This window comes from Hypanus sabinus, chromosome 6, assembly GCF_030144855.1.
Source record: "Hypanus sabinus isolate sHypSab1 chromosome 6, sHypSab1.hap1, whole genome shotgun sequence".
Lineage (NCBI taxonomy): Eukaryota > Metazoa > Chordata > Chondrichthyes > Myliobatiformes > Dasyatidae > Hypanus > Hypanus sabinus.
This window is the reverse complement of record NC_082711.1, coordinates 154,228,915-154,255,026: the sequence shown is the minus strand read 5'-3', so window position 1 is coordinate 154,255,026 and position 26,112 is coordinate 154,228,915. Positions and strand designations below refer to the sequence as shown.

The window sequence follows — 26,112 nt, the reverse complement described above, 5'->3', positions numbered from 1 at the left end:
AATAGATCTTTTATTTTCAAAACTATTTGAGGAAAAACTTTGGGCAGGATATGGGAAAACATTTAAAGTGCCACAGAATCTCTTTGACCCTATGAGGATAAATCATAGAAACCAGCAAGCAGATTGAGAAAGTGGATAAAAACAAGCTATGAAAATGGTTTACTCCAGGCAAAGAGCATAAGAGCCTTGGAAGTCATGATAAACCTTCATCAACTATTGGCTTGACAGCAGCCTGAGGATTATGTTCATTTCTGGGCACCAAACTTCAGGAAAGATGTGATGGTTTCTCAGTGAAGACCTACCAGAATGATCCAAGGGATTTTATGTAGAGGGCTGAAGAAGCGGGAGTGTTCACATTTAGAGGATGTTGTGAAGTCCCATAGATGCAAGGATTACGTAGCAGAAGACATTGAAAGAAAGCGATTTTGAAAGGAATGACAGATGACACAAGAAATTGCTGCTTTATTTCCCCACGGTTAAATGGTGAGGATCTGTAATGTACTGCCTGGGCTTCGCTGTGCTGCTGATATTAGAAAAGTAGAGGAATTCTGGCCTGCAAAAAAAAAAAAAAATACTCGAAGTTACCCAGAAGACAAACTTTTAACAGAATGGACCTGAAAACAAAGTCTAGCAAAAAAAAAGAGGAAATTGTATTAGGATGTTTTAGTTTTTATTTACGGGCTAGTTCCATTTCTCTTGCCACTCTCTCCAAAAATAATCAAATTGATTTAGGATATTTAATATCCAATTGCAGAGGAATGGGGAATAATTTAAACCGATTCATGCTATAAATGACATTGCAATGTTCCTTTCCACGATACACTGTAGCTTTAAGATTCTGCCCCGAACAGCAAATGAAATCTGAAGGAACTGGGAGGTTGCAGCTGCGCGGTGCAAATCCAGCGGGTTAGCCCACCTTATTGTAGGAATGCTACCGCTTGCTGATTGAGCAGAAACAAAATCGCTAATACATTTGGAATCTGGCACCACCGTCAATGCAGATGCAGAGGGTGATGGCCATCGAAATGATCTGCAGCCATTAAGAAGTAACTTGTCCCTTTCGTTTTGCAACTGTAGCTTTTTTTTTATAGACATTGCACAAGGCGAGAGTGATGGTGGTTATTTCAGGACCCAAGGGAAACCAGCAATCAGATGATACAATGTCGGGTTCCGAGCCAGAAGACGACGTTAGGAAGCCAGCTCCCACCCGACCCGCAAATACATTGATTATGCAAAAGGTAAGGACGGCGGTTGCATTGTCGGACCCGTTGATGCTTCTGCTGTCTGCATTCATTCTTCCAAGGAGGAATTTCCCAGTGAGTGCATCCCACTCCTATAATTTGCAATCTTCCAGGATAGACCCGGCACCATTGATAAAAAAGAAAAGCAGGTCGGCGCCGGCGAACCCTTTCTTGGCTCAGCTCACCCAGTTGCTTGTCCTGGGCGACGCTGCCCTATCATTGGATGCATCTTCTGTCAATCGCGGTCCTCGTCGCCCCGCTCAGGGTGACCTGAAAAGGGTGGCATCGTAATCGTGCCATATGGCGAATGTGGAAGTTAATTTTAAAAATATAGTCAACCGATCTGGAACGCAGTTAGCAAGTTTACTCTTTGAATTCGAGGCAAGGATGGAAGTACTCCGCGATTTTCAGTTGGGAGGTGTAGGTTCAAACCTCACTTGGGCTCAAAGATTGAGGCTGTGAGTCTGTGGTGGCAGCCTTGAGGGAAGGCGGGGGTAAGTGAGATGATGGCAGGGGTAAGTGAGATGGTGGCAGGGGTAAGTGAGATGGTGGCAGGGGTAAGTGAGATGATGGCAGGGGTAAGTGAGATGGTGGCAGGGGTAAGTGAGATGATGGCAGGGGTAAGTGAGATGGTGGCAGGGGTAAGTGAGATGATGGCAGGGGTAAGTGAGATGATGGCAGGGGTAAGTGAGATGGTGGCAGGGGTAAGTGAGATGGTGGCAGGGGTAAGTGAGATGATGGCAGGGGTAAGTGAGATGGTGGCAGGGGTAAGTGAGATGATGGCAGGGGTAAGTGAGATGGTGGCAGGGGTAAGTGAGATGGTGGCAGGGGTAAGTGAGATGGTGGCAGGGGTAAGTGAGATGATGGCAGGGGTAAGTGAGATGGTGGCAGGGGTAAGTGAGATGGTGGCAGGGGTAAGTGAGATGATGGCAGGGGTAAGTGAGATGGTGGCAGGGGTAAGTGAGATGATGGCAGGGGTAAGTGAGATGGTGGCAGGGGTAAGTGAGATGGTGGCAGGGGTAAGTGAGATGGTGGCAGGGGTAAGTGAGATGATGGCAGGGGTAAGTGAGATGGTGGCAGGGGTAAGTGAGATGATGGCAGGGGTAAGTGAGATGATGGCAGGGGTAAGTGAGATGGTGGCAGGGGTAAGTGAGATGGTGGCAGGGGTAAGTGAGATGATGGCAGGGGTAAGTGAGATGGTGGCAGGGGTAAGTGAGATGATGGCAGGGGTAAGTGAGATGGTGGCAGGGGTAAGTGAGATGGTGGCAGGGGTAAGTGAGATGGTGGCAGGGGTAAGTGAGATGGTGGCAGGGGTAAGTGAGATGGTGGCAGGGGTAAGTGAGATGGTGGCAGGGGTAAGTGAGATGATGGCAGGGGTAAGTGAGATGGTGGCAGGGGTAAGTGAGATGTTGGCGGGCAAGATGGAGCTGTGCCCTGGCTAGCTGTCTGGGATAGACATAAACGCTTGGTGCTATTGCGGGGTGGGAGACGAATAGTCCTATGGAATGGCTAATGTTTAGCTCTCAGTTCACATAAATAAATCATATGGTCGTTGTCAAAATGACTCTTATGGCCACTTTGTTTCCTGTATTAAAAAGACGACTCGTCCTTCAAGAGTTTTGGGTCATCGGGAGAGTGAGATGTGTAAGGTAAATGTAGCGTTTACTTTACAGAAAATAAAGCAACTTCTAGGCCAGGCAGAGAAAGTTAATATTAATACTGACCAAACAGGGATTACCTTCTTGCTGGTTTGTTGGATTTCATGAATTTTGAAAAATATTTTAATGTTCTAAATATTTGCTGTTGGACTCTACAATGCCAAAGGTAAATATGCACTGTGACAATGTATTCAAAAGAATTGCCATTAAAATGAGAATAACTTCTAATTACTGCAGTTGCAATGATTGAAAATATTATTACTGTAATGGCAAAATCACAGGCTTGCTTTAGAACATTGTCATTGTCAGGCCATTATTTTGGAGCAAGAGGGGAAGGAATCTGGTGAAACTAGAGGCCTAATACTATAATGACTAAGGTTTTAAATTCTGCTGGAAGAAATCTGCATGGGGTCAGCAGCATGCCACTTGCAGTTCAAGTTCAGCTCACTGACATTCAAGCTTTTCCTGCTGCCATCATGATTAAATTGCAAAAGGAAATTTACAAAAGAAAAACGCAGAAAACGCTGGAAACACTCACCAGGTCAGACAGCATCGATGGGGAAAAAAAAGAAACAATCAATATTTCAGGGTTGGGGAAGTGAAATAAAAACTTAATTTTGATGTAGAGAAGGTGGAAATAGAGAAGGCAGAATATTGGTGATAGGATGATGCTAGGGTTGCACTGGGGATAAATAGTGATTAGTGCATATTGGTGGTAATTAAAATGATACTACAGATAACACAATGTAAAGTCTTAAGAAATACACCCTGTGTGAATTACACCCTTAGCAAAAAACTAAGCAAATGGCTTGGAGACCCACGTTTAAAGATGAGCCAGGGAGTGATGGAAAACCACAGCATAGAAACATGCCCTTCGACCCATCCAGTCCATGCTGAATCGTTTGAACTCTCTAGTTCCATTGACCTGCACTGGGACTATAGCCACCCACACCCTTCCCATCTATGTACCTATCCAAACTTCCTTTAAACATTGACATTGAAATCACATCCACCACTTGTACTCTCACCACTCTCCGAGTGAATAAGTTTCCCCTCAAATAATTCACCTTTCACCCTTAACCTATGACCTCTAGTTGTAATCTCACCCAACCTCAGTGGAAAAAGCCTGCTTACATTAACCCTATGTATACTGCTCATAATTTTGTATACTTCTATGAAATATCTCCTCAATCTTCTATATTTTAGGAAATAAAGTTCTAACCTATTCAATCTTCTCTTATAACGCAGGTCCTCCAGTCCTGGCAGTGCTTGTAGAGTGTCCAGCAATCTGTCCTCCAATAGATTGGTTGAAAAACAAAAATGCTGTGGATGCTCAAAACCTGAAATAAAAACAGAAAATTCTGGAGCTACGCACAAAGTGCTGGAGGAGTTCAGCAGGCCAGACAACATCTGTGGAGGGGAATGTACAGTTGCCATTTCGTGCCAAGACCCTCCATCAGGACTCTTTGTTGCTCTGGATTTCCAGTATCTGCAGAATCACTTGTGCTTATAAGTTCTAGAGCTACCTAGCAGATCAGACAACACCGTGGAGATGGAAACAGAGTGAACATTATGATGAAAGGTCTTCATCCTGAAGTGTTTACAGTTTATTCTCTCTGCAGTTGCTGCCTGACATGCTGTGCCCAGCACTTTCTGCTTTTATTTCAAATTACTCTGATGTTGGAAGAGTGTTAATAGGTTCAGGAAGCACCAGTCTTTCAGAATGGCAGGATTTACAGTCCCTCCATTGTCACTCAGTTAGTGCCCTCACTGTCTTAGGAGTAAGTCATCCCAAACCATGTCGGCCCTGGCAAGACGGTGTAATTTAAAATCTTGCATTCTAAGCCAAAGCTGCTTGAGGTTGTTCTGTAAGTCAACTATGGCCTCCTTGTGAGTCAGCAGAATTCCATTGATATTAAATGCTTTAAGAAAAGCAAAGGTAACTGGGAAATTCTCTAGATTATTGATGTTTATAAGTTATTTAACATAATTTCATATTTACATTTGAAATCGAACTTTGATATTCCTTGGGCTCTTGGTCTTTTATTAAAGTGGACGGTCAGTGACAGACAGAAGATAAAATGAGAACAGGTATCATGGTGAACTAGAACTGGGTTTTATTGATAATATGGGTTAGTTGGCATCAGACGGATTGACCGACTGAAAAGTGGGTTTTATCATCCCCACCCTTACATTTCCTTTTTGTCCTCCTTATTCCTTACCATCCAAAATAGGTCAGAAAGCACAGAATCTTGAAAATCAATCAACATTTCAGTGGGGAGGGCAGAAAGGCTAATCCTGAGGGCATAATACTTCACCAGAAGGTCCTCTTCTCTCCACTGATGCTGTGATGGACATAATCAGGGTTTCCAGAATTTTCATTTCATAAACCACTCTTCGCTCTGGCAGTTTGATTTCAGAAGCATCGTAGTTTGGCAATCAGATTTGCTTCACTTTTGATGGGAAAGCAAAACCTATTGTTGGCATTTCCTCACCAGCATTATGAACTATTCTAGAAGATTGAGGAAGTACGTTGATATATCTGCGGTCTACAGCAGTTCATCAAAATGTACGTAAAATAAGAAACCTTGTTCAAGAATATGGAACTTGGCTTTCATTGTTTCTGTCTTTCTTTATTTTTAGTCAGTAATAGGAAAACTTAGTGCTTTAGTCATCAATAACGAAAAATTAATGGGCATCACAGTAGTGTAGCTGTTAGTGCGACACTATTACAGCTTCAGAGAACGGCTGTTTCAGAGTTCAATTCCAGTACCCTTCTGTAGTGAGTCTCTGTACATCCACCTCGTTGAATTTGCGGCTTTTCCCCCTATGCTCCAGTTTCCTCCCACAGTCCAAAGATGTACCAGGTAGGTTAACAGGTCATTGTAAATTGCTTTGGTTAGAGGTAATTGTGGTTGCTCGAAGGGCTGAAAGCGCCTACACTGTATTGCTGAATAAAAACAGGTAACTTTTCTTCTGTTGAAAGTTATACAATCAGGATCATACTTTTGTCAGCTGGTGTGGAACAGTGAACTAGATTTTGCAAATTGCAACAGAGGGATTGCTAGTTTGAATGTTGAATGAAAACAGTACGGTGGAATGTTTTCACATCCAATAACCAGGTCACATCTACTTTCAAGAAATAATTACAGTTGTAATCAATAAAACAAGAAAAATAATCCTGGCAGTGTTTTCAAAATCAAGCTCTCAAAGAAAAAGTCTTAAACAAGCTCTCAAAGGTACTTGAAAAGTCTTTCTTTATGTTTTACTCTTTGCCCCTGCAGTTCCCAGAGGTTGTTCCCCTGAATGTAGGAGGCATGCATTATACCACAAGACTCTCCACCTTAAGGCGCTACGAAGACACGATGCTAGCAGCAATGTTCAGTGGCAGGCATCATATTCCCACTGATTCAGAGGGACGCTTCTTTATTGATAGAGATGGGACCTACTTTGGGTATGTAATGATGTTGTTTAGTTTTAAAGTGCCTTTCTAAAAAAAGTCACTATTTAAACTAAAATTCCCTGATACAGATGAGTAATCTTAAGGATGGTTGTATGATAAATTTGAGTTAAACTACATACTTAAAGATTTTACTGTAACTTCTGTTATGACAATGATAGCTAAGATTGATCTGGGTTCAGTTGTGACCTTGGGGACTGTCTCTGTGGAATTTGCGTATTCTCCCTGTGAATGCTTAGGCCTCTTCGAGGTGCGCCCTGTCCCAAAAAACTGAGAGTTGGCAGATTAATTAGCTTCTGTAAGTTTCTCAAGGTTTAGATTCGGCGGAGACGATCGGGGTGTGGGATGAATGAAATGCATTTGAGTAGGATGAGTGTAAAGATGGCTTCTTGGTGGTTGGCACAGACTTAGCATGTGGAAGAGCTTGTTCCAGGCTGTACTGCTCTGTGTCTCTATCACAGAAGTTTAGCTTCGTGTTAAACAAGGCTGGAAAACATTCGTTTGATTGATTGTTTTAACTGAGTTTGCTGAGTGTAACTGGAATGAGAGTCGAGGTACATCAGATTAATATGTTGAATTTTAAAAGGGAAGAACTAAATCAGGCAGGGAATCTTTCTCATCACTATCCACTGACACTTTCTGGAACATCGGCCTTGGTCCTAATGTCTGTGTGGTCAAGAGACTTGCTGAGAAATGAGGAAACAAGCTGTGTTCAGATCTCACCTCAGATCATGCAACACTTGCTTTTGATATAGTCCAAATTCACAGAATTATAATACATTTATAGAGTTAAATTATATAACCAGATTGAATAACGTTGGCATGTATTCTCTAAGGCTTGTACTGTAATGAGATAAGTTAATTGAATGTAACATGCAGATAGATCCAAATAAGCACTTTCCTCAGGTGGGAGAATCCAAAAATTAGAGCTGAGCTATTTGAGATGAGGAACCAGTAAAATGGAATCTGGAACTGCCTTTCCCACAGGCTGTTTTATTGGGTTAATTGAAATCTTCCAAGGTGTGTGGTTGCATTTTTGAGGGTAAAATTGTCACAGCAATGGCCTTTTTGTATGAGTGAGTTCCTTAGTTGTCTTCCTAAGACACACTGCCAATAACCTTGTGTTTGAAGAAAATACTGTGTACAGCCCTATCCTAGACTGAGTTACCAGTCCTGGGTGAGGATGAGTACCAGTTTGAATAAGAATGGAGAAGCATACTTAGAGAAAGGGGTTCTTGACCAAATTTAACATCAATGTTCAAAAATAAGTTGGTGTAGCAAATTGATATTAATTAAGGTTGTAATTACTAGTTTACCTAGGTCATGTGCTGGTAATTTTATTACCATGATTAGTCTAAACTGATGTATACCTTTCTCCCTTTCAGAGATATCCTTAATTTTTTACGGAATGATGATTTGCCTCCCCGTGAGCGAGTGAGAACAGTTTATAAAGAAGCACAGTATTATTCTATTGGACCATTACTCGAGTGTCTGGATGAGCTGCAGCCCTTGGCTAGTGAAAAAGTCAGAAAGGCATTTTTGGACCTGATGCCTTATTATAAAGGTGATTCATTTTAATTGTCAGTTTTATTTATAAAATAGTTAATGATGAGAAGTCTAAGAGGATTTATTTGGAGTTTGATTCAATCTAAGACCATGGAAATGGATATAACCATATAACAATCACAGCACGGAAACAGGCCATCTCGGCCCTCCTAGTCCGTGCCGAACTCTTAATCTCACCTAGTCCCACCTACCCGCACTCAGCCCATAACCCTCCACTCCTTTCCTGTCCATATACCTACCTAATTTTACCTTAAATGACACAACTGAACTGGCCTCTACTACTTCTACAGGAAGCTCATTCCACACAGGATATACAGGTGTCCCCACCCTCCTACAAAGGTAGAGCGTTCCTTTGAAACCTTTCTTAAGCCGAAATGGCGTAAAGTAAAGAAACATTAATTTATACGGGAAAAGTTTTTGTAAAAGCGAAAATTCTCTTTGTAATGCGAAAACAGGTCTTTTGTAAAAGCAAAGTGGCATAAAGCGAACATTTGTAAAGCGGGGAACACCTGTACACTAGTGGCCACCCTATTAGGTAGCTCCTCTCCCTAATGAAGTGGCCACCAAGTGTGTGTTCGAGGTCTTCTGCTGCTGTAGCCCATCCACTTCAAAGTATTGTGTGTTCAGAGATGCTCTTCTGCACCCCACTGTTTTAACATGTGGTTATTTGAGTTACTGTCGTCGTCCTGTCAGTTTGGCCATTTTCCTCTAACCTCTCTCATTAACAAGGCATTTCCACCCACAGAAATGCTGCTCACTGGTTTTTATTTTGTTTTACACACCATTCTCTGTAAACTCTAGAGACTGTTGTACGTGAAAACCCCAGATCAGCAGTTTCTGAGATACTCAAACCACCCTGTCTGGCACCAGCAATCATTCCATGGTCTAAGTCACTTAATTTATGTTTCTTCCCTATGTCTGCACACATTTATACATTGAGTTGCTGCCATGTGATTGGGTGCTTAGATATTTGCATTAACTCACAGGTGAACTGGTGTACCTAATAAGTGGACACTGAGTGTATATTGGATTATTCTTTACATTACTGGATGAGTCGCCTAAGCCACGGGGAAAGTGGTATAGATACATAGGAATTTGTAACCACAGTCATTTTAGTAAGGACTGTTCATTCTGTTACTTAATTCCCAGAGAGTCTGCTCTTGGCACTCTAGTTAACATATGTCCTGGCCTTTTGTCCATACAGTGTAATGCACAGTAATTCAAAAATTGATTTAATGAATAGATACTTTGCAAAGAGTGCGTGGATGGAATTAAATGATTGAGAATTTGACTCATTGTTTACAGTTATAGTTTTCAGTATCATTTCTGAATTGTATTTATCAGCTTTAAAGGCCTTTGGTCCAATTTGTTACAGATCTGAAGTTTTAATCTTAAGGTTAGCATGAAGAGCTTTAAAATTTTTGAAATAGCTTTGAGACTTAAGAGCTGCATTATTTAATTGGTATCAATTGTAATGGTTTAATGGTGTTAATGTTTAATGACTTGAGGTGACATGGTAGTGTAGTGGTTAGTACAACACTACAGAACAGGAAACCTGATTTCATTTCCTGACGCTGCCTCTAAGGAGTTTGTATGTTCTTCCTGTGACTCCTGGCTTTTCCTCTGGGTCTCTGGTTTCCTCCCACAGCCCAAAGACACACTGGTTGGTAGGTTAATTGATCATTGTAAATTAATCCTTGATTAGGCTAGGATTAAATCAGGGGATTACTGGGTAGAAGGACCTATTCCGTGCTATATCTCAATAAAATAAAATAATTTTGCTTTCAAATAAAGGCATTTTTGTTTGAGGTTTTGGCACTAACACCCTTCACCTCTAAAAATAGGCTGATTTCAGACATCTGGTCACAGTTTCTCAAAACTAGCTGTTAGGGCTATTTGTTTGTGGCATCCTATGTGACTTTTAATTGCCACAGTCTTGGCCAGATGCTCTTCCAATGTGTAAAGGATCTTAAATAGAAAATCAGATTCTGTTTCTTCTTGGTACAACAATAATTTTTTTTAATCCTCAAGTTAATCTGGTATTATGATGATTACGTCAAGTAGAATATAATATTTAATTTGATTGAACTCGGTTTTATAACATTGAGCAAGTTATAATCAGTTTGTCATTTACACAAAATGAGTTTTTGTAGGTCAATGTAATCATCAAAGGGAAAAGTAATTGGGAAACGAAATAGGATTTCTCATTAACCTCTGAATATTAAGGGTTGAAACTTGTAATGAGCTAGTTACTGATCCATGTAGTAAATATGAGTTTGATTTTTGATGTTCTACTGTTGTGAACTTGCTGTATCCGACTTCAGATTGTCATGTTGGAGGGCATGGAGAGGGAAGGGGTTTGTTAGGCTGCATACGAGGGAGGGGACAGAACAAGCCAGCCCAGAACCAAAGATTTTATTAAACTTTGTAAGGTGGTTAGACCATAACACTTGGCTTAGCTAACTGTGAAACTTCTAATACTTTGGAATATTCATGATAGAGTAATTTATAAGTCACTAAACAATCCATGAAACAGACATATTTCAAGGTGATTAACATAAAATTATACTGTTTTTAATGCTTAAATCAATTGCAACATTAAAGAAAATCAATTAAAAATGTAAATCATATTGTATTGATTTGGCATTGTAGAGCAGTTAGACTTAATTGAAATGAATGGTCTTGCATTGCAGTAATCCTGTCTTAGCTGGTACTTGTTAATTTGTGAGATTCTCCAGCCTGAATGCTGGAGAGTTAGAACAAATTTATGCTCCACACTGGACTCCAGTTCTGAAGTGCAGTTCATGAACTGTGTTCAAGAAGCCTAGAATGTCTGCATTCATGTGGGATACTCCAGATGGCAGTTGTTCTGCAAAAAATTTTTCTCACTTCCCTCTAGCCTATATCTTCAAACCAAGCCTTTGTTTAATTCAGAGCTTTTCAGTTAACAGTTTTTTCCTGATTGACTGTCATTTTGAGAAATATTGAGGAGTCACTGCTGTTCAAATAGGTTTGCATTTGAGCCACCTTACCTTTCTAAGTTGGTGTTTGTTATTCACTAGCTTTTCAAAATCATGTATCATTCAACAATTGTATTAAGAAATAAATTGTTTTTTGGGTTGTTAGCATTAAACTGATGTGAGTGGATATTCCTTGTCCTCTTGACCTAAGAATTGGTTTCACTGAGTTCAGAGGGGTGTGCAGATAACTGGTAGTTAGTCTTTTGCTCTTGCAAGTGAAGAGCGGTAAATTTCCTTCATAATTTGTTTCCTAAGGGGGCTTGCTGACTCCCATTGCATTCTCATATGCACTGAGGATTTCATATCTAGTGCAGAAATTGCAGGTGCCCTGGCAAAGGTATTCAAAACATCCTTAGCCATGGGTGTGATACTAGTGGACTGGAACATAGTTAATATGGTTCTGTTGTTCAAGAAAGGCTTTAAGAATAAGCTGAGAAATTATAGGCTCATGAGCTTGATGTCAGTAGTGGGTAAATTATTGGAAGATATTCCAAGGGTCAGGATATTTAAGTATTTGGATAGGCAGGGACTGATTAGGGGTCTCCAACATGCCTTTATGCATAGTACATAGTGCCTAATCAATCGTATAGTTCTTTTCAAGGAAGATACCAGGAAAGTTGATAAAAGAAAGACAGTGGCATTGTCTACATGGACTTCAGCAAGGCCTTTGACAAAGTACCTCATGGGAGGCTGGCCCAGATGTTAGGTCGCTTAGTATTCAGGATGAGGTGGGAAACTAGATTCGACAATGACTTTGTGGGAGAGCCAGAGGGAGGTATTAGATGGTAGCTTCTGAGACTGGAGGCCTGGCACTAGTGGTGTGCCTCAGGAGTTAGTTTTGTCATCTGTGTCGATGATCTGGATGATAATGTGGTAAAGTGGATCAGCAAATTCATGGATGACATTAAGAATGGGGGTGTAGTGGTCAGCAGGGAAGGCTGTCAAAACTTGCAATGGGATCTGGATCAGCTGGAAAATGGCAAATGGGATTTAATGCAGACAAGTATGAGTTGTTGCACTTTGGGAAGACAAACCAGGATAGATGGTAGGGCACTGAGTAAACAAAGTGATCTGGGAATGTAGATCCATAATTCTTTGCAAGTGGCATCACCAGTAGATAGTGTCATAAAGGGAGCGTTAGGCACATTGGCTTTTATAAATCAGAGTGTTGGGTTCAGGAGTTGAGATGTTATGTTGAAGTTGTATAAGCCTCACCAATATCTTAATTTGGAGTATTGTGTGCAGTACCTACAGGAAAGGTGTAAATAAGATAGAAAAAGTGCAGAGAAAATTAAGAGAATGTCTCCAGGACTTGTAGACCTGATTAAACAGGTTTGGACTTTATTCCCTAGAGTGTACATTTAGGGGAGATTTTTTGCAGGTATATAAAATTATGAGGGGTATAGACAAGCACTGAGGTTGGGTGAGACTAGAACTAGAGGTAATAGGTTCAGAGTGAAGCTAAAGCCAGTCAAACCAGAAGGCTTCTCGATGTACCAAATAGACCGAACTGCTGATTCGGAAAAGACAAAAGGTGGAGGTGTAAACTCAACCATGCTCCGATGTGGTGATTTTGTCAAACTCGTGTTCCCCTGACTTTGAACACCTAATGATCAAATTCTGTCCGTTCTATTTACCTAGGGAGTTCTCCTCCATAATCCTGACTACCGCAGCCGATTATAATCAAGCGCAAGTGATACTACATGATGCCATCTCCAAACAAGAAACAGTCAATCCCAACACATTTCAAATCATAGTCAGGTATTTAACCAAGCTTGTTTGAAGAAAACCCTGCCCAATTACCATCAGCATATGACCTGTAGCACCTGAGGGGCCAACGCACTAGACCACTACTATACTGAGATTTGGAATGCCTACTGTTCCATGCCCAGACCACATTTTGATATATTGGATCATTTGGCTGTCCTACCTGCATACAGGCAGAGATTAGGGAGTAAAGCTCCAGAGATGAGGACAATAAAGAAATGGTTGCAGGAGGCAGAGGAGTGGCTACAGGATTTATTTGAGTCAGCGGACTGGGACGTGTTCGAAGACTCATCTGTGTATCTGAATGAATACACCATAGTTGTAAAGGACTTCATTCAAACAGTTGTAGATGAGTGTGTCCCCACAAAATTATTGCGGCTTCCCCAACCAGAAGCCCTGGATGAACCACGAGATCTGCAATCTGCTGAGGGCCAGATCAGAGGCCTTCAAGTCTGGTGACCGAGAAAGTTACAAGAGGTCCAGATACGATCTCTGGAAAGCCATTTCATGGGCAAAGTGTCAATTCCAGACTAAACGAAACAATGAAGGACGCTCAACAGTTGTGGCAGGGCTTGAATACTATCTCCTCTTATAAAGTTAAATCCAGCAACATAGATGATAGCAGGGCTTCACTTCCAGATTTCACTCGCTCAAAACATGGAGGAACCTTTGTGAAGATTTGGAATCTTCACGAAGTATTCAGGCTCTCATGACCAGACTGTGCAACAGTTTCTTTCCCCAAGCCATCAGACTCCTCAATACCCAGAGTCTAGACTGACATCTACATAATTTATTATTATATTGTAATTTGTCCTTTATTGTGCTTATTGTCTTGTTTATTAATTATTAATTAATGTACTACTACCCTGTACTGTTTTGTGCACTTAATGTAGTCCTGTGTAGGTCTGTAGTCTAGTGTAGTTTTTGTGTTGTTTTACGTAGTCTAGTGTAGCCTTGAGTTGTCTCACATAGTCTAGTGCAGTTTTGTGTTGTTTCATTTAGCACCATGGTCCTCGAGGAATGTTGTTTCGTTTTTACTGTGTACTGTACCATAAGTTTATGGTCGAAATGACAATAAAAAGCGACTTGACTCGAACTCCCACATACCCGGATGATCCTGTGATTTCAGTCTCTGAAGCCAATGTACGAACAGCCAAACAGCCTTCAGGAGGGTAAACCCATGAAGAGCATCCAGCCCAGATGGGTTACCTGGCCAAGTACTAAAGACCTGATCAACTGGCTGGAGTGTTCACAGAGATCTTTAACCTCTCACTTTCACAGTGTGTGGTATTCATCTGCTTCAAGTAGGCCTAAAAAGAGCATGGTGACGTGCCTCAATGACTGTCGCCCAGTAGCACTTACATCCACAATGATGATGTGTTTTGATAGTTTGATGATGTAGCTTACCAATTCCTGCCTGAGAAGTGACTTTGATCTGCTCCAGTATGCCTACCGGAGCAACAGGTCCATAGCAGATGCTGCCTCATTGGCTCTTCACTCAGCCCTGGAACATCTGGACAGCAAAGATGCATACATCAGGATGCACTTTATTGACAACAGCTCAGCATTCAATACCATCGTCTCCTCAAAACTAATCAATAAGTTTCAAGATGTTGGCCTCAATACTTACTTGCGCAATTGGATCTTCAATTTCCTCACTTGCAGACCCCAGTAGTTCAGATTGGCAACAACATCTCCTCCACAATCTTCATCAGGGTAGGTGCACTATAAGACTCAGCTTATAAGCCCAGCTCCCTGTTCTTCTCGTTTTACACTTTGGCTGTGTGGCTAAGCACATTGTGAATTCCAATTCAAGTTTGTTGATCACGTCACTGTTTTAGGCCAAATCGAAGGTGATGATGAATCAGCAAACAGGAAGGAGATTGAAAATCTGGCTGAGTGGTGTAATAACAACAGCCTCTTAATCAGTGTCAGCCAGACCAAGTTGCTGATTATTGACGTCAGGTGAAGGAAACCAGAGGTGCATGAGCCAGTCATTAGGGGACCGGAGGTGGAGATGGTTAAGCAACTTTAAATTATTTGGTGTTCTTGTGTAACTGGACCTGTCCTAGGCCCAGCACATAAATGTAATTATGAAGAAAGCATGGCAGCACTTCTACTTCCTTAGGAGTTTGCAGAGATGCAGTATGACATCTAAAACTTTGACAAGCTTCTATAGATTGTCTTGGAGAGTATATTGACTGGCTGCATCATAGCCTGGTATAGAAACACCAACACCTTTGAATGGGAAATCCTATAAAATGTAGTAGTTATGGGCTAGTCCATCAATCTAAAGCTCTCCCAACCATTGAGCACATCTTCGTGAAACATTCGTGGGAAAGCAGAATCCATCATCAGGGACTCCCTCCATCTAGGACATGCTCGCTTCTCACTGCTGCCATCAGGAAAAAGTAAAGGATCTTCAGGATTCACACCACCATGTTCAGGAACATTTACTACCCCTGAACCATCAGGCTCTTGAACAAGAGGGCATAACTTCACTTGCCCCATCATTGAAATGTTCCCTTAGCCATTGTACTCACTTTCAAGGACACTTCATCTCATGTTTTCGATATTTGCTGCCTAAATAGTTATTTATTATTACTATATCTTCCTTTTTGTGTGTGCGCAGTTTGTTGTCTTCTGCATTCTAGTTTTGAACACCCACTTGGGTGGTCATTCACTGATTCTGTTGTGGTTGTTTAGATATGCCCACAGGAAAATGAAACTCAGGGTTGTATATGCTGATATATATGTACTTTGATAATAAAGTTACCATGAACTTTGATATTTAAAGGGAAACTGAGGATGAACTTCTTCACTCGGGGAATGGTGCGAGTTTGGAATGAGGAGCCATTGGAAGAGGTGGATGCAGGTGCCATTTCAGCACATAAGAATAATTTGGATAAGTGCATGGATGGCAGGGTTAGGGTGGGCCGTGGCCCAGGTGTAGATAATGAGAATAGGCAGAATCTCAGTGTGGGCCCGAAGCTCTTGTTGCTGTGCTGTGCTATGATTGTGTGCAACTAATTGCTAGGTGCTTCCAGAACTCTTTTCCTCATTCATCTTCAGTCTGACCACAGTTCCTCTTCTTGTATGACCACTACCTACTTCTCACCACACTTCACTCTTGGCTACTGTTTACTACCACCATTTCCCTTCAGGTTTCACACCTCAGTGGACAGCAGTAACATGCCACTCACAGACTTTACTCTCCTTGATTACTGCTCTCATTAATTTCCAATCAAGGTTTACAGGTATTCATTTGTTTTATATACAGATGAGACATTTCTCTGAGGAATATGCACTGAAAAATTAATTCACCACAAGAACAACACAGCTGTTCAGCTGAATGTTCTCAATAAATATCTGACACAGAGCCACATAAGAAATATTAGAACATGTGATCAAAAGGGCTGGCAGAGAGATGGGTTTTCCTGGATATCTTAGATGATCAAACATAGGATCAGAATTAGACCATTTGGCCCATTGAGTCTGCTCTGCCATTCAATCATGGCTGATGTATTTTTCCTCTCCCTTGGCTGCTCCCTGTAACCTTTGACACCCTTACTAATCAAGAGCCTCTCAAACTCTGCTTTAAATATGCCCAATGACCCGGCCTCTGTAGCCATCTGGGGTAAAGGATTCCAAAGAGTCATTACTCCTGGCTATAGAAGTTCCTCTGGACTAAAGGGACACCCTTCTATTCTGAGGCTGTGTCCTCTGGTCCTAGCCTCGCCCACTAAAGGAAACAGCCTCTCCATATTCAGTCTGTCTAGGCCTTTCAAAATTCAGTATATTTCAATGAGTTCCCCCCCCCCCCCATTCTTCTAAACTCCACTGAGTACAACCCCAGAACTGTCAAACACTCTTCATTTTTGACAACATTCGTAAGAACCTTTCATGGATCCTCTCCAATCCCGGCACATCCATTCATAAACAGGGAGCCCAAAATTGCTCACAATATTCCCAAGTACAGTCTGACCTACACTCCTTGCTTTTATTTTCTATTCCTCTTGAAATGAATGCTAACATTGCATTTGCCTTCCTCACCACTGGCTCAGCCTGCAAGTTAACCTTTAGGGAATCCTACATTAGGACTCCCTAGTGCACCTACAATTTCTGAATCTGCACCCTGTTTAGAAAATAGTTCATGCCTTTATTCCTTCTACCAAAGTGCATGACCATACACTTCCCGACACTGCCTTCCATCAGCCACTTCTTTGCCCATTCTCCTAATCTGTTTAAGTCCTTCCACAGATTCTCTGATTCATCAATGCTACCTATCCTTGTATCTTCTGCAAACTTGGCCACAAACCCATCAATTTCCTCATCCAAGTCATTAACGTATAACATGAAAATTAGCAGCCCTAACACTGACTCCTGTGGTCACCGCAGCCAACCAGAAAAGGCCCTCTTTATTCCCACGCGTTGCCTTCTGTCTATGCTATTATCTTTCTTGTGGTGCCATGGGCCCTTATCTAGTTTAGCAGCCTCTGTTGAAGGAGGAAATACAGTTTGAGTACAGTGAGGTTAAGAAAGTCAATTGTGGAACAATTAAATTTGAGTTTGTTAAGCTGCTAAACTTGGAAGAGTCCTAGTTATAGGCAAATGCTAGTTACAAAAATACAGAGTCAAGCTAAGGTAGGATTTGAAAACACAGGATTTTTATTCCATTTTGATGAGTTTTCTTTTCGTCTGTCCTGACAAAGCCACTTTCCATTCTAATCTAATGTCTCCTTGCATCTTTTCCACAATTGTGAATTGCTCTTCACCAAAGCTGACTGCAACCATTCTATTTCTGCTCTCACCCTTCCTCCAGGATAGGATTCATTTTTGACAGCTCCACTGCCATCACATGTCCCCTAGCTCACATTGGTGAGCATTTAACAACCAGGTGCAAGACTCTTATTTCTGCTTTGCAGAATTCTCTGTGTTTCCCTCTACCTTGTAAGTGCAACAAACCAAACTCTTGTTCTGTCCTCTTATTTATACTATTACTATTGTCTTTTACCTTGTACCATCACTTGCTTTGTCACTTAACTCCCCCCATGTACCACCTATTTAACACAGTCTCTTGTGTTCTCTCCTTCTTGCTCTCACTGCAACTTGGAATCTGTTTCTCTTTAACATTACACTATCCTAATGAAGGATGATTAACCTGAAATTTTAACTCTGCATTGCACCCTGACTAATGGAATACTACTAGAACTCTTTTTTTTTAAGAATTGAAGATTAGAAGATTAAGATTTAAGATTCGAGACTGTGTAATGTTCGTTCCACTATACGTGTAAAGGAGACACTTCAATTAGCCTTATTTGTCGCACTTAGATCAAACCATATAGTGAACTGAGATGTATGTGTCAAATCAAATCAGCAAGGATTGTGCTGGGGGCAGCCGGCACGTCTTGCCATGCTTCCAGCACCAACATCCTGTAGTTTGCACATAACTTATTCATCCCAGCCATAACCACAGTGCAGGTTGAAACCAGAGCACCCAGAGGAAACTTGCGCAGTCACGGGGAGAATGTACAAGCTCCTTACAGACGGTAGCGGGAATCGAACCCCGATCAGTTATTGTTGGCACTATACACTTAAAATTACTATTGTTCAGATGCTTTCTTGACTAGTTAATTATTAAATAACTCTGGTTGACCCTTGGTTAGACACAACTGTAAAAATGATGAATAATTAGGCCAATGTTGTGGAGGCTGCTCTGTGGCACTGCACTTTTGGAATCAGAAAGATCCAAGGATTGGTGTCCAATCTCATTGTTGCAGCAGCTGAAAACGGAGAAAAAAATTTATTATAATTCCCCTTCTTGACCTTTCATTCTTGTGAGTACAAGATTATGAAGAGTCAGTTATGATTTCCACTTGTCCGTAATCATGTGGAGTTGAAAAAAAACTGGGTGGGATTGTGTGATTTGCCTGCACAGGGTGCTCAGTCGGAACCTTTACTGCTTCTATACAAGGCGTGATTGATTAGTTGGTGGCCTGAGGTCGAAGGAGTCAATTTTAGAAAACCTAGCACATTTATTTTTCAACATAGTCCCCTCCTACATTTACACACAGCAGTGTCCACAGCAGGGGTGATTGATAAGTTCATGGCCTGGGGCAGAAGATGAGTTATACAGCTGTTGTTACATGCGCATGCAGGTCAACTCATTCAGTGATTATGCAGAAAGTTTGAAGTTACTAACTCATTTCCTTCTATCTTATCAATCACCCTTGCTGTGGACACTTTCTGGAGGTCCAAGATCCGCATGCTCCACGACCGCTGGACTAAGTGTGTAAATGTAGGAGGGACTATGTTGAAAAATAAATGTGCAAGGTTTTCTAAAATTGACCCCTTCTACCTTGGGCCACCAACTTATCAATCAGCCCTCTTAACTATGTTGCCTGTGCTCAATATTAAGATTTTTATAATCTCAAATGATGAAATATCTTTCTTTTGAAATGTTTGAAGTAAAATTGATTACGTTTTTCTTTAATATAATACAGACTACAGCCATAATGAAAAAAAACAACCTTCATGAAGTGGTGGCAAGAACAGGAAGGCAGATTAGTATCTAAATGGAGTCAAGTTAGGAAAAGGGGAAGTACAACGAGATCTAGGTGTTCTTGTACATCAGTCAATGAAAGCAAGCATGCAGGTACAGCAGGCAGTGAAGAAAGCTAATGGTATGCTGGCTTTTATAACAAGAGGAATTGAGTATAGGAGTAAAGAGGTCCTTCTGCAGCTGTACAGGGCCCTGGTGAGACACCACCTGGAGTATTGTGTGCAGTTTTAGTCTCCAGATTTGAGGAAGGACATTCTTGCTATTGAGGGAGTGCAGCATAGGTTCACAAGGTTAATTCCTGGAATGGCGGCACTGTCATATGTTGAAAGATTGTAGTGACTGGGCTTGTATACACTGGAATTTAGAAGGATGAGAGGGGATCTGATTGAAAAATATAAGATTATTAAGGAATTGGACACACTGGAGGCAGGAAGCATGTTCCCGCTGATGGATGAGTCCAGACTAGAGGCCACAGTTTAAGAATATGGGGTAGGCCATTTAGAACAGAGATGCGGAAAAACTTTTTCACCCAGAGAGTGGTGGATATGTGGAATGCTCTGCCCCAGAAGGCAGTGGAGGCCAAGTCTCTGGATGCATTCAAGAGAGAGTTAGATAGAGCTGTTATAGATAGTGGGGTCAAAGGATATGGGGAGAGGGCAGGAACGGGGTGTATGATCAGCCATGATCACAGTGAATGGCAGTGCTGGCTAGGAGGGCCAAATGGCCTACTCCTGCACCTACTGTCTATTGTCTACAAACATGTCAATACAAGTTGAGAGCCACTTAACCAAAAATCCAAAATCTGAAAACATCTGAAATTCAAAATTTTTTGAGCCCTGACATGCCATCACAAATGGAAAATTCCACAAGATGCTAGTAGGTCCCCAGGCAACGCACAGATCTCTGCACATCACAGTCAGTTCTGAGAAGTGACCTCACATAGGTGATGAACACAAGTTAATAAAAATTGAAAAAAAATCTGCGTAGTGAAAAATGCAGATCATGATCATGTATTGAAAGAGTGGATTCATCAGTCTCAGAGTAAGTATATCTTGCTTAACAGCATTTTGATCATGAAACAAGCAAAAATCTATCATAATGAACTAAAAATTGAAGGTAATTGTGATTATTCAGCAGGATGGTTGCGGAATTTAATAAAAAGCATGGCATTACATTTTTTTTTAAACATCCAAAGCAACACACGCAAAATGGTGGAGGAACTCAGCAGGTCAGGCAGCAGCTATGGAGAACAGTGAACAGGGTTTCAGGCTGAGATTCTTCTTCAGGCCTGGAAAGGAAGGGGGAAGATGTCAGAATAAAAAGGTGGGGGGGTGGGGAAGAAGGATAGTTAAAAGGTGATAGGTGAAGCCAGCTGGGTGGGAAAAGTAAAGGGCTGTAGATGAAGGAATCTGATAGGAGAGGAAGGTGGACCATAGGAGAAAGAGAAAGAGGAGGGACACCAGGAGGAGGTGATAGGCAGGTAGAGAAGAGCTAAGACACCAGAGTGGGTAATAAAAGAGGAAATGTGGTGGGAACATGTTTTATAAAAGGAGAACTCAAAATTCTTTGAATTTCTTAAATTTGCCAATAACAAAAATCTAAAACAAGAACAAGTATGCAATGTTGATTGTTTTTATACCTTACATAAAAACTAAAAAAGTAAAATGCAAATACAGTGTACTGTAACCCTTTAATCAAAACATGGCATCATAGGTGGAGACTAAAAGCCTGCCGTTGTTTGTTGTTTTTCAATAGCTGATTCAGGTATTCTCCTGATGTTATTTTTGTTACCCTGTACACGTTATATTTTCATTCTATTAATTGTATGTAATAATTTTTACTATTAAATACACATGTGTGCTGAACAAGTGTAATACGAGGACTGCTTACCGGTAGCAGATAAATTCAGTCGGAAATGATGTCGACCCCAAGCTATCTCATTACATATTCCAAAATATGAAGAAATCCAAAATCCACAACACTTCCAGCTCCAAGCTAAGGGGTACTCAACCTGTATTAAAGATTCCAAGGTTGTGTCCAATGCTGAAGCTTCATGTTATGACATTTAACACTGGTGGTGAGTAAGCAATTCCTGAGTTTTAAAAAGCAAGCCCATTAATACACAAGCAAATTCCAAAGAGCTCTTCAGAATCAGATACCAGTTAACTATCACTGACGTGTTGTGAAATTTGTTGTTTTGCGACAGCAGTATGATCCAACATGTAAAAATGACAGTAAGTTACTAAAACGAATAGTGCAAAAGATAAATAACAAGGTTGTGTTTTTAGGTTCATGGACCATTTCAAAATTGGATAGCAGAGGGTTAGAAGCTCTTCCTAAAATGTTCAATGTGGGTCTTCAGGCTCTTGTACCTCCTCTCTGATGGTAGTAAAGAGAAGAGGGCATGTCCCAGATGATGAGGGTCTTTAATAATCAACACTGCCTTATTGAGGTACTAACCTTTGAAGATGTCCTTGATGGCAGGCGGTGATGTGCCTGGGATGGAGCTGGCTGAGCCTACGAGCCTGTGCAGCCTCTCGTGATCTTGTACATTGGAGGCTCCATACCAGGCACTGAAGCAACCTGTCAGGATGCTCTCCATTTCTGTAGAAATTTGCAGGAGTGTTAAGATATTTAGACCAACAGACATAGCAGCAGAATCAGGCCACTCGGCCCATCAAGTCTGCTCTGCCAATCTGTCATGGCTGATTTATTATCCCTCCTAATTCCACTCTCTTGCTTTCTCTCTGTAACCTTTGACACCATGACTAATGAAGACCATATTAACCTCAACTTTAAATATACCTCCAGAACTATCTATGGCAATGAATTCCACAGATTCACCACCCTCTGTCTGAAAAATCTGTTCTAACTAGACATCACTTTATTTTGAGGTTGTGCCCTCCAGTCTTAGACTCCCTCACTATCAGAAACATCTTAACCACATCCATTCTATCTATGTTAGTATCTTACCTGTAATACCATGGGCTTTTACCTTGTTGCGCAGACTTGTGTGTGGCACCTTGCCAAAAGTCTTCAGTAAATCCAAAGAAGCAACATTTACAGACTTTTTTTTTGCCTGTCCTGCCTGTTATTTCCTCATAGAATTTAACAGATTTGTCAAGTAAGATTTTCCCTTCAGGAAACCAAGCTGACTTTGGTTTATTTTATCATGTGCCTCCAAACACCTTGAAACCTCATCCTTAATGATGGACTCCAACATCTTCCCAACCACTGGAGTCAGGCTACCTGGCCTATAATTTCCTTTCTTATGCCTCACTTCCTTTACAAAGAGTGGAGTGACATTTGCAACTTTCCCGTCCTGTCATTTGGTGACATAACAAGTAGAGCTGCTGGTGACCTTCATTGAGATTGCATTGGTGTGTTTAGACCCAGGTAGAGTCTCTGATGCCCAGAACTTGAAGCTGCTCACCCTTTCTAATACTGACCCTTCAATGAGGACTGGTGTGTGTTCTCTCGACTTCCTCTTCCTGAAGTCCACAATCTGCTCCTTGGTCTTACTGACCTTGAGTGGGACATTGTTATTGTGACACCACTGAACCAGCCAATCTGTCTCACTCCTGTGCGCCTCCATGTTGTCATCTGAGCTTCTGCCAAAACGGTGGTGTAATTGGCAAATTTATTGATGGGCATTTCAGCTGTGCCTAGCCACAGTCATGTGTGCAGAGGAAGTAAAGGACCCAGTTGCAGAGAGGGAGGTACAGAGGCCTGGTTTTGAAGCTTGTAGATTAGTACTGAAGGGATGATGGTGTTTAATGCAGAGCTGTAATCTTTGGAGAAGTATTAATACGCTTTATCAAAGAGACAGATTTATTGCACCTACTGTCAGTATGAGGGACTGAGTTTTCAAATCCTGATTTGTATCCCTGCCAGCCCAGTGGTTGGGATCTCGCCCTCATGTTTTTGTTTGGCTGCTTGTAAGCAGGGGCTCCATAAATGATCGAACGTTCAGGCCCATTGATAGCAGTTGTGTGAATTACTCACAGTCCCAGCACCAGCTCAGGAGAGAGCTGGTGTCAGACTGAAATATGATGGAAAAGAAGCCAACATGAACTCTTTTAAAAATATGTTTAAAGCCGTTTCCTGTAGACTACAGTGTTCCATAAATTGGACAATGGAATTCGAATTTAAGTGTGTCAGTTTGTTAAATAAAGAGTACTGGGGCTTCTTGATTTGTGTAAGTATTTCTGGGGGAAAGAACCTTGTAGTTGGAAAGCGAAATAACTCTGTTTTCCATATGGTTAATAGACTGGAATTTGACTTAAAAGAATATGTAAAACGATTATGAGAAAAGGATGACACAAGATTGCACGTGAGTATCTACTTTACAAAGGGCAATTTGTGGAATTTATGAATGAAAATTCTTTCCTCTCCATTTTGGGAAAAATGCTGAAGAAAGCAATTTTCTGACCCAAGTGTATACAGCAAGTTAAGAATGAATTTTATATTTACTGCTATTTCCACTTTTTCCCTTCAACAGAAAACTTGGAAAGGATCATTGAAATTGCAAAACAGAGAGCAATGCAACGAAAAGCAAGGTTTGCAAAATTGAAGATTTGTGTTTATAAGGAGGAGATGCCAGTTACGCCGTATGAGCGTCCGCTGTACAACTCGCTACGTTTCGATAGAAGTGAGAACGAGACAAAACTGTTTGAGCATCACTGTGAAGTAGATGTGTCATTTGGCCCATGGGAAGCAATTGCGGATGTTTATGACCTTCTCCATTGCATCGTGACAGACTTAGCAGACAGAGGTATTACTGTGGATCACCAGTGCATAGGTGTTTGTGATAAGCACCTCATAAACTATTATTACTGCAAGCGCCCAATTTATGAGTTCAAGATTACCTGGTGGTAACTGAATTTTGTAATTATTTTGAGCTTCCTTATTTATCCTCTAAAATATTATTAGCATATAACTTTAGAAAATTAACATTAAAGACACCAGCAATCTAATATTGTACAGATGAATTCTGTGTCCAGAAGTATCCTGTAACAAGACAGAGATGGCTTGGTTATTTGCAAACTGGAGTATTAGCATACAACAACAGAGCACATTTATTAATGCCTTAAACTGATTTGTTTGCAAGAGCAAGGAGTTTCTGTGAAACCTCAGAATGCAGAAACACTGAACAATCACTTTATTAGCATACTATGTAGTTAAATATTTTTCTCATATTTCTCCATTTATGTATTGTGTGATGGTACATATATAAACATAGGTTTTGTATATATGCCGTGTATATACAGTATATGGTGCCTTTCATGAACTCAGGATGTCCCTAAGCACATTAATGCTGATGTAATACTTTCAATGTTTAGTCACAGCTGCAGCACGGGGAAGACGACAGCCAGCTTATGCACAGCAGGTTGTTACTTAGAGTAATATAGTACTGATTTGAGTGAGATTAATCAAGACCTGAACATGAGACTGCTCACCTCTTCAAAGTAGCGCTATAGGACCTTTTACATCTACATGAGGGAATAGGTGAGGTCTTGGTATAATGTCTCATCTGAATGATAGGACTTAAGTATTACAGCTTTTCCACAGTTTTGCACTGCTGTCTCAGCCTAGATTTTATAATTAAGGTCATGATTCTTCACTGTACAAGCTGGTGTCCAAATGAACCCTGTTTAAAAATTCCATGCTGCAGGGTCTACTTCAGATTTTTTTTCCATAATTTGATTTCAAATGTGTTAAATGGAAATTAATGAAACAATGTGAGGTTTTTTTGCTAGAAGGTGGGATTTTCTGGCGCTGTTCTTCATCAGATGTTTTTTTTTCTTATTTCTTAAAGGGCTTATAGAGCTTTTAAATGACGGCAAGTCTTTGTACTCAAAGTGTTGCTTTTAGTCAGACCTGTATTTTGTGGCTTTTGTGTCACGGACTGTTCAGTATTTGTTGTCCATTTGCCTTGAAACTGACTAAAGTTTTTGAGTTTAATGTAATTCCTGATGTTGCAGCCAGTAATTGTACTTCTCCATCAATTGTTTTCCATCCTACTCAGTCCCATGTCAGATATTTATGAACTATGCTCACCTATATAGTCTCTGAAAGTGTTGTCCATTGGTGTATGATGTCTAATGGTGTATAGAACCACGATCACTACTTTGCAAATCCTGGTCTTAAAATTCCATTTTATTTTAGTGAATTTTATCCCCTCAAATGTTTCATTGTATATTAGACTTTTAAATGTTATTTTGGAAATATTTATTTATGTGTCAGCTGCTACCTTGTGTATGTATAAAATGTTAGTTTAGTGCTCTGCAAAACATTTACAATAGAAATAAATATAATTAAAATAGAAGCAAATATGTGCTTTATTATATTAGTACCTGTAAGAATTCTTCTCTACGATTGGCTGCTCAGCTAGTCAGATGTCAGCTACTTCTGCATCTCTAGCACCATCCAAGAAGAACTGAATGTATTTGATCTTCTGCTTCTGATGGGAATGAGCTTCAACTCTCCCTCAATCACATTTTTGAAAGGCAAGTCCACCCTTGCATTCCAGGTTTGCTTGTCATGTTTTTGTTTCAGTTTACATTGTAATGGTCCTTACTTCAGTTAATTATATTGTATCATATACATCTGTGGTAATAAATTTGATTCTTCTTTGTGTTGCTTTTTATTTTCTATTACTGAGGTATTGCTTACAATATTATTGTTACTTTTACAAGGGCAACTAGGGATGGGCAATAAATGCTGGTTTAGCAGGCAACGGCCACATCGTATAAATGAATATATTCAAAAAAATTTCCTCTACCAAAGCTTGGTCCACCTCATTGCCTGAGATCAAGATCTGACATTTTAGAGAGTC

The 26,112-nt window shown here is 40.8% G+C and overlaps 1 protein-coding gene across 3 annotated transcripts in view; it reads left to right on the top strand.

Moving 5' to 3' along the window:
• Positions 1 to 25,909, top strand: part of LOC132395978 (protein-tyrosine sulfotransferase 1-like) — a 128,497-nt gene extending 102,588 nt beyond the window's left edge. For 2 of the 3 annotated variants that reach the window (XM_059973229.1, XM_059973230.1), the window contains exons 5-9: positions 1,092 to 1,238; positions 6,184 to 6,353; positions 7,745 to 7,923; positions 23,544 to 23,607; positions 23,776 to 23,915. In XM_059973229.1, the coding sequence (XP_059829212.1) occupies positions 1,092 to 1,238; positions 6,184 to 6,353; positions 7,745 to 7,923; positions 23,544 to 23,560 (513 nt within the window). In that variant the 3' untranslated portion in view covers positions 23,561 to 23,607; positions 23,776 to 23,915. Of the gene's footprint in view, positions 1 to 1,091; positions 1,239 to 6,183; positions 6,354 to 7,744; positions 7,924 to 23,543; positions 23,608 to 23,775 lie in introns of all 3 variants that reach the window. The other variant, XM_059973235.1, reaches the window with a different exon arrangement.
• The last annotated feature ends 203 nt before the right edge of the window (positions 25,910 to 26,112 follow it).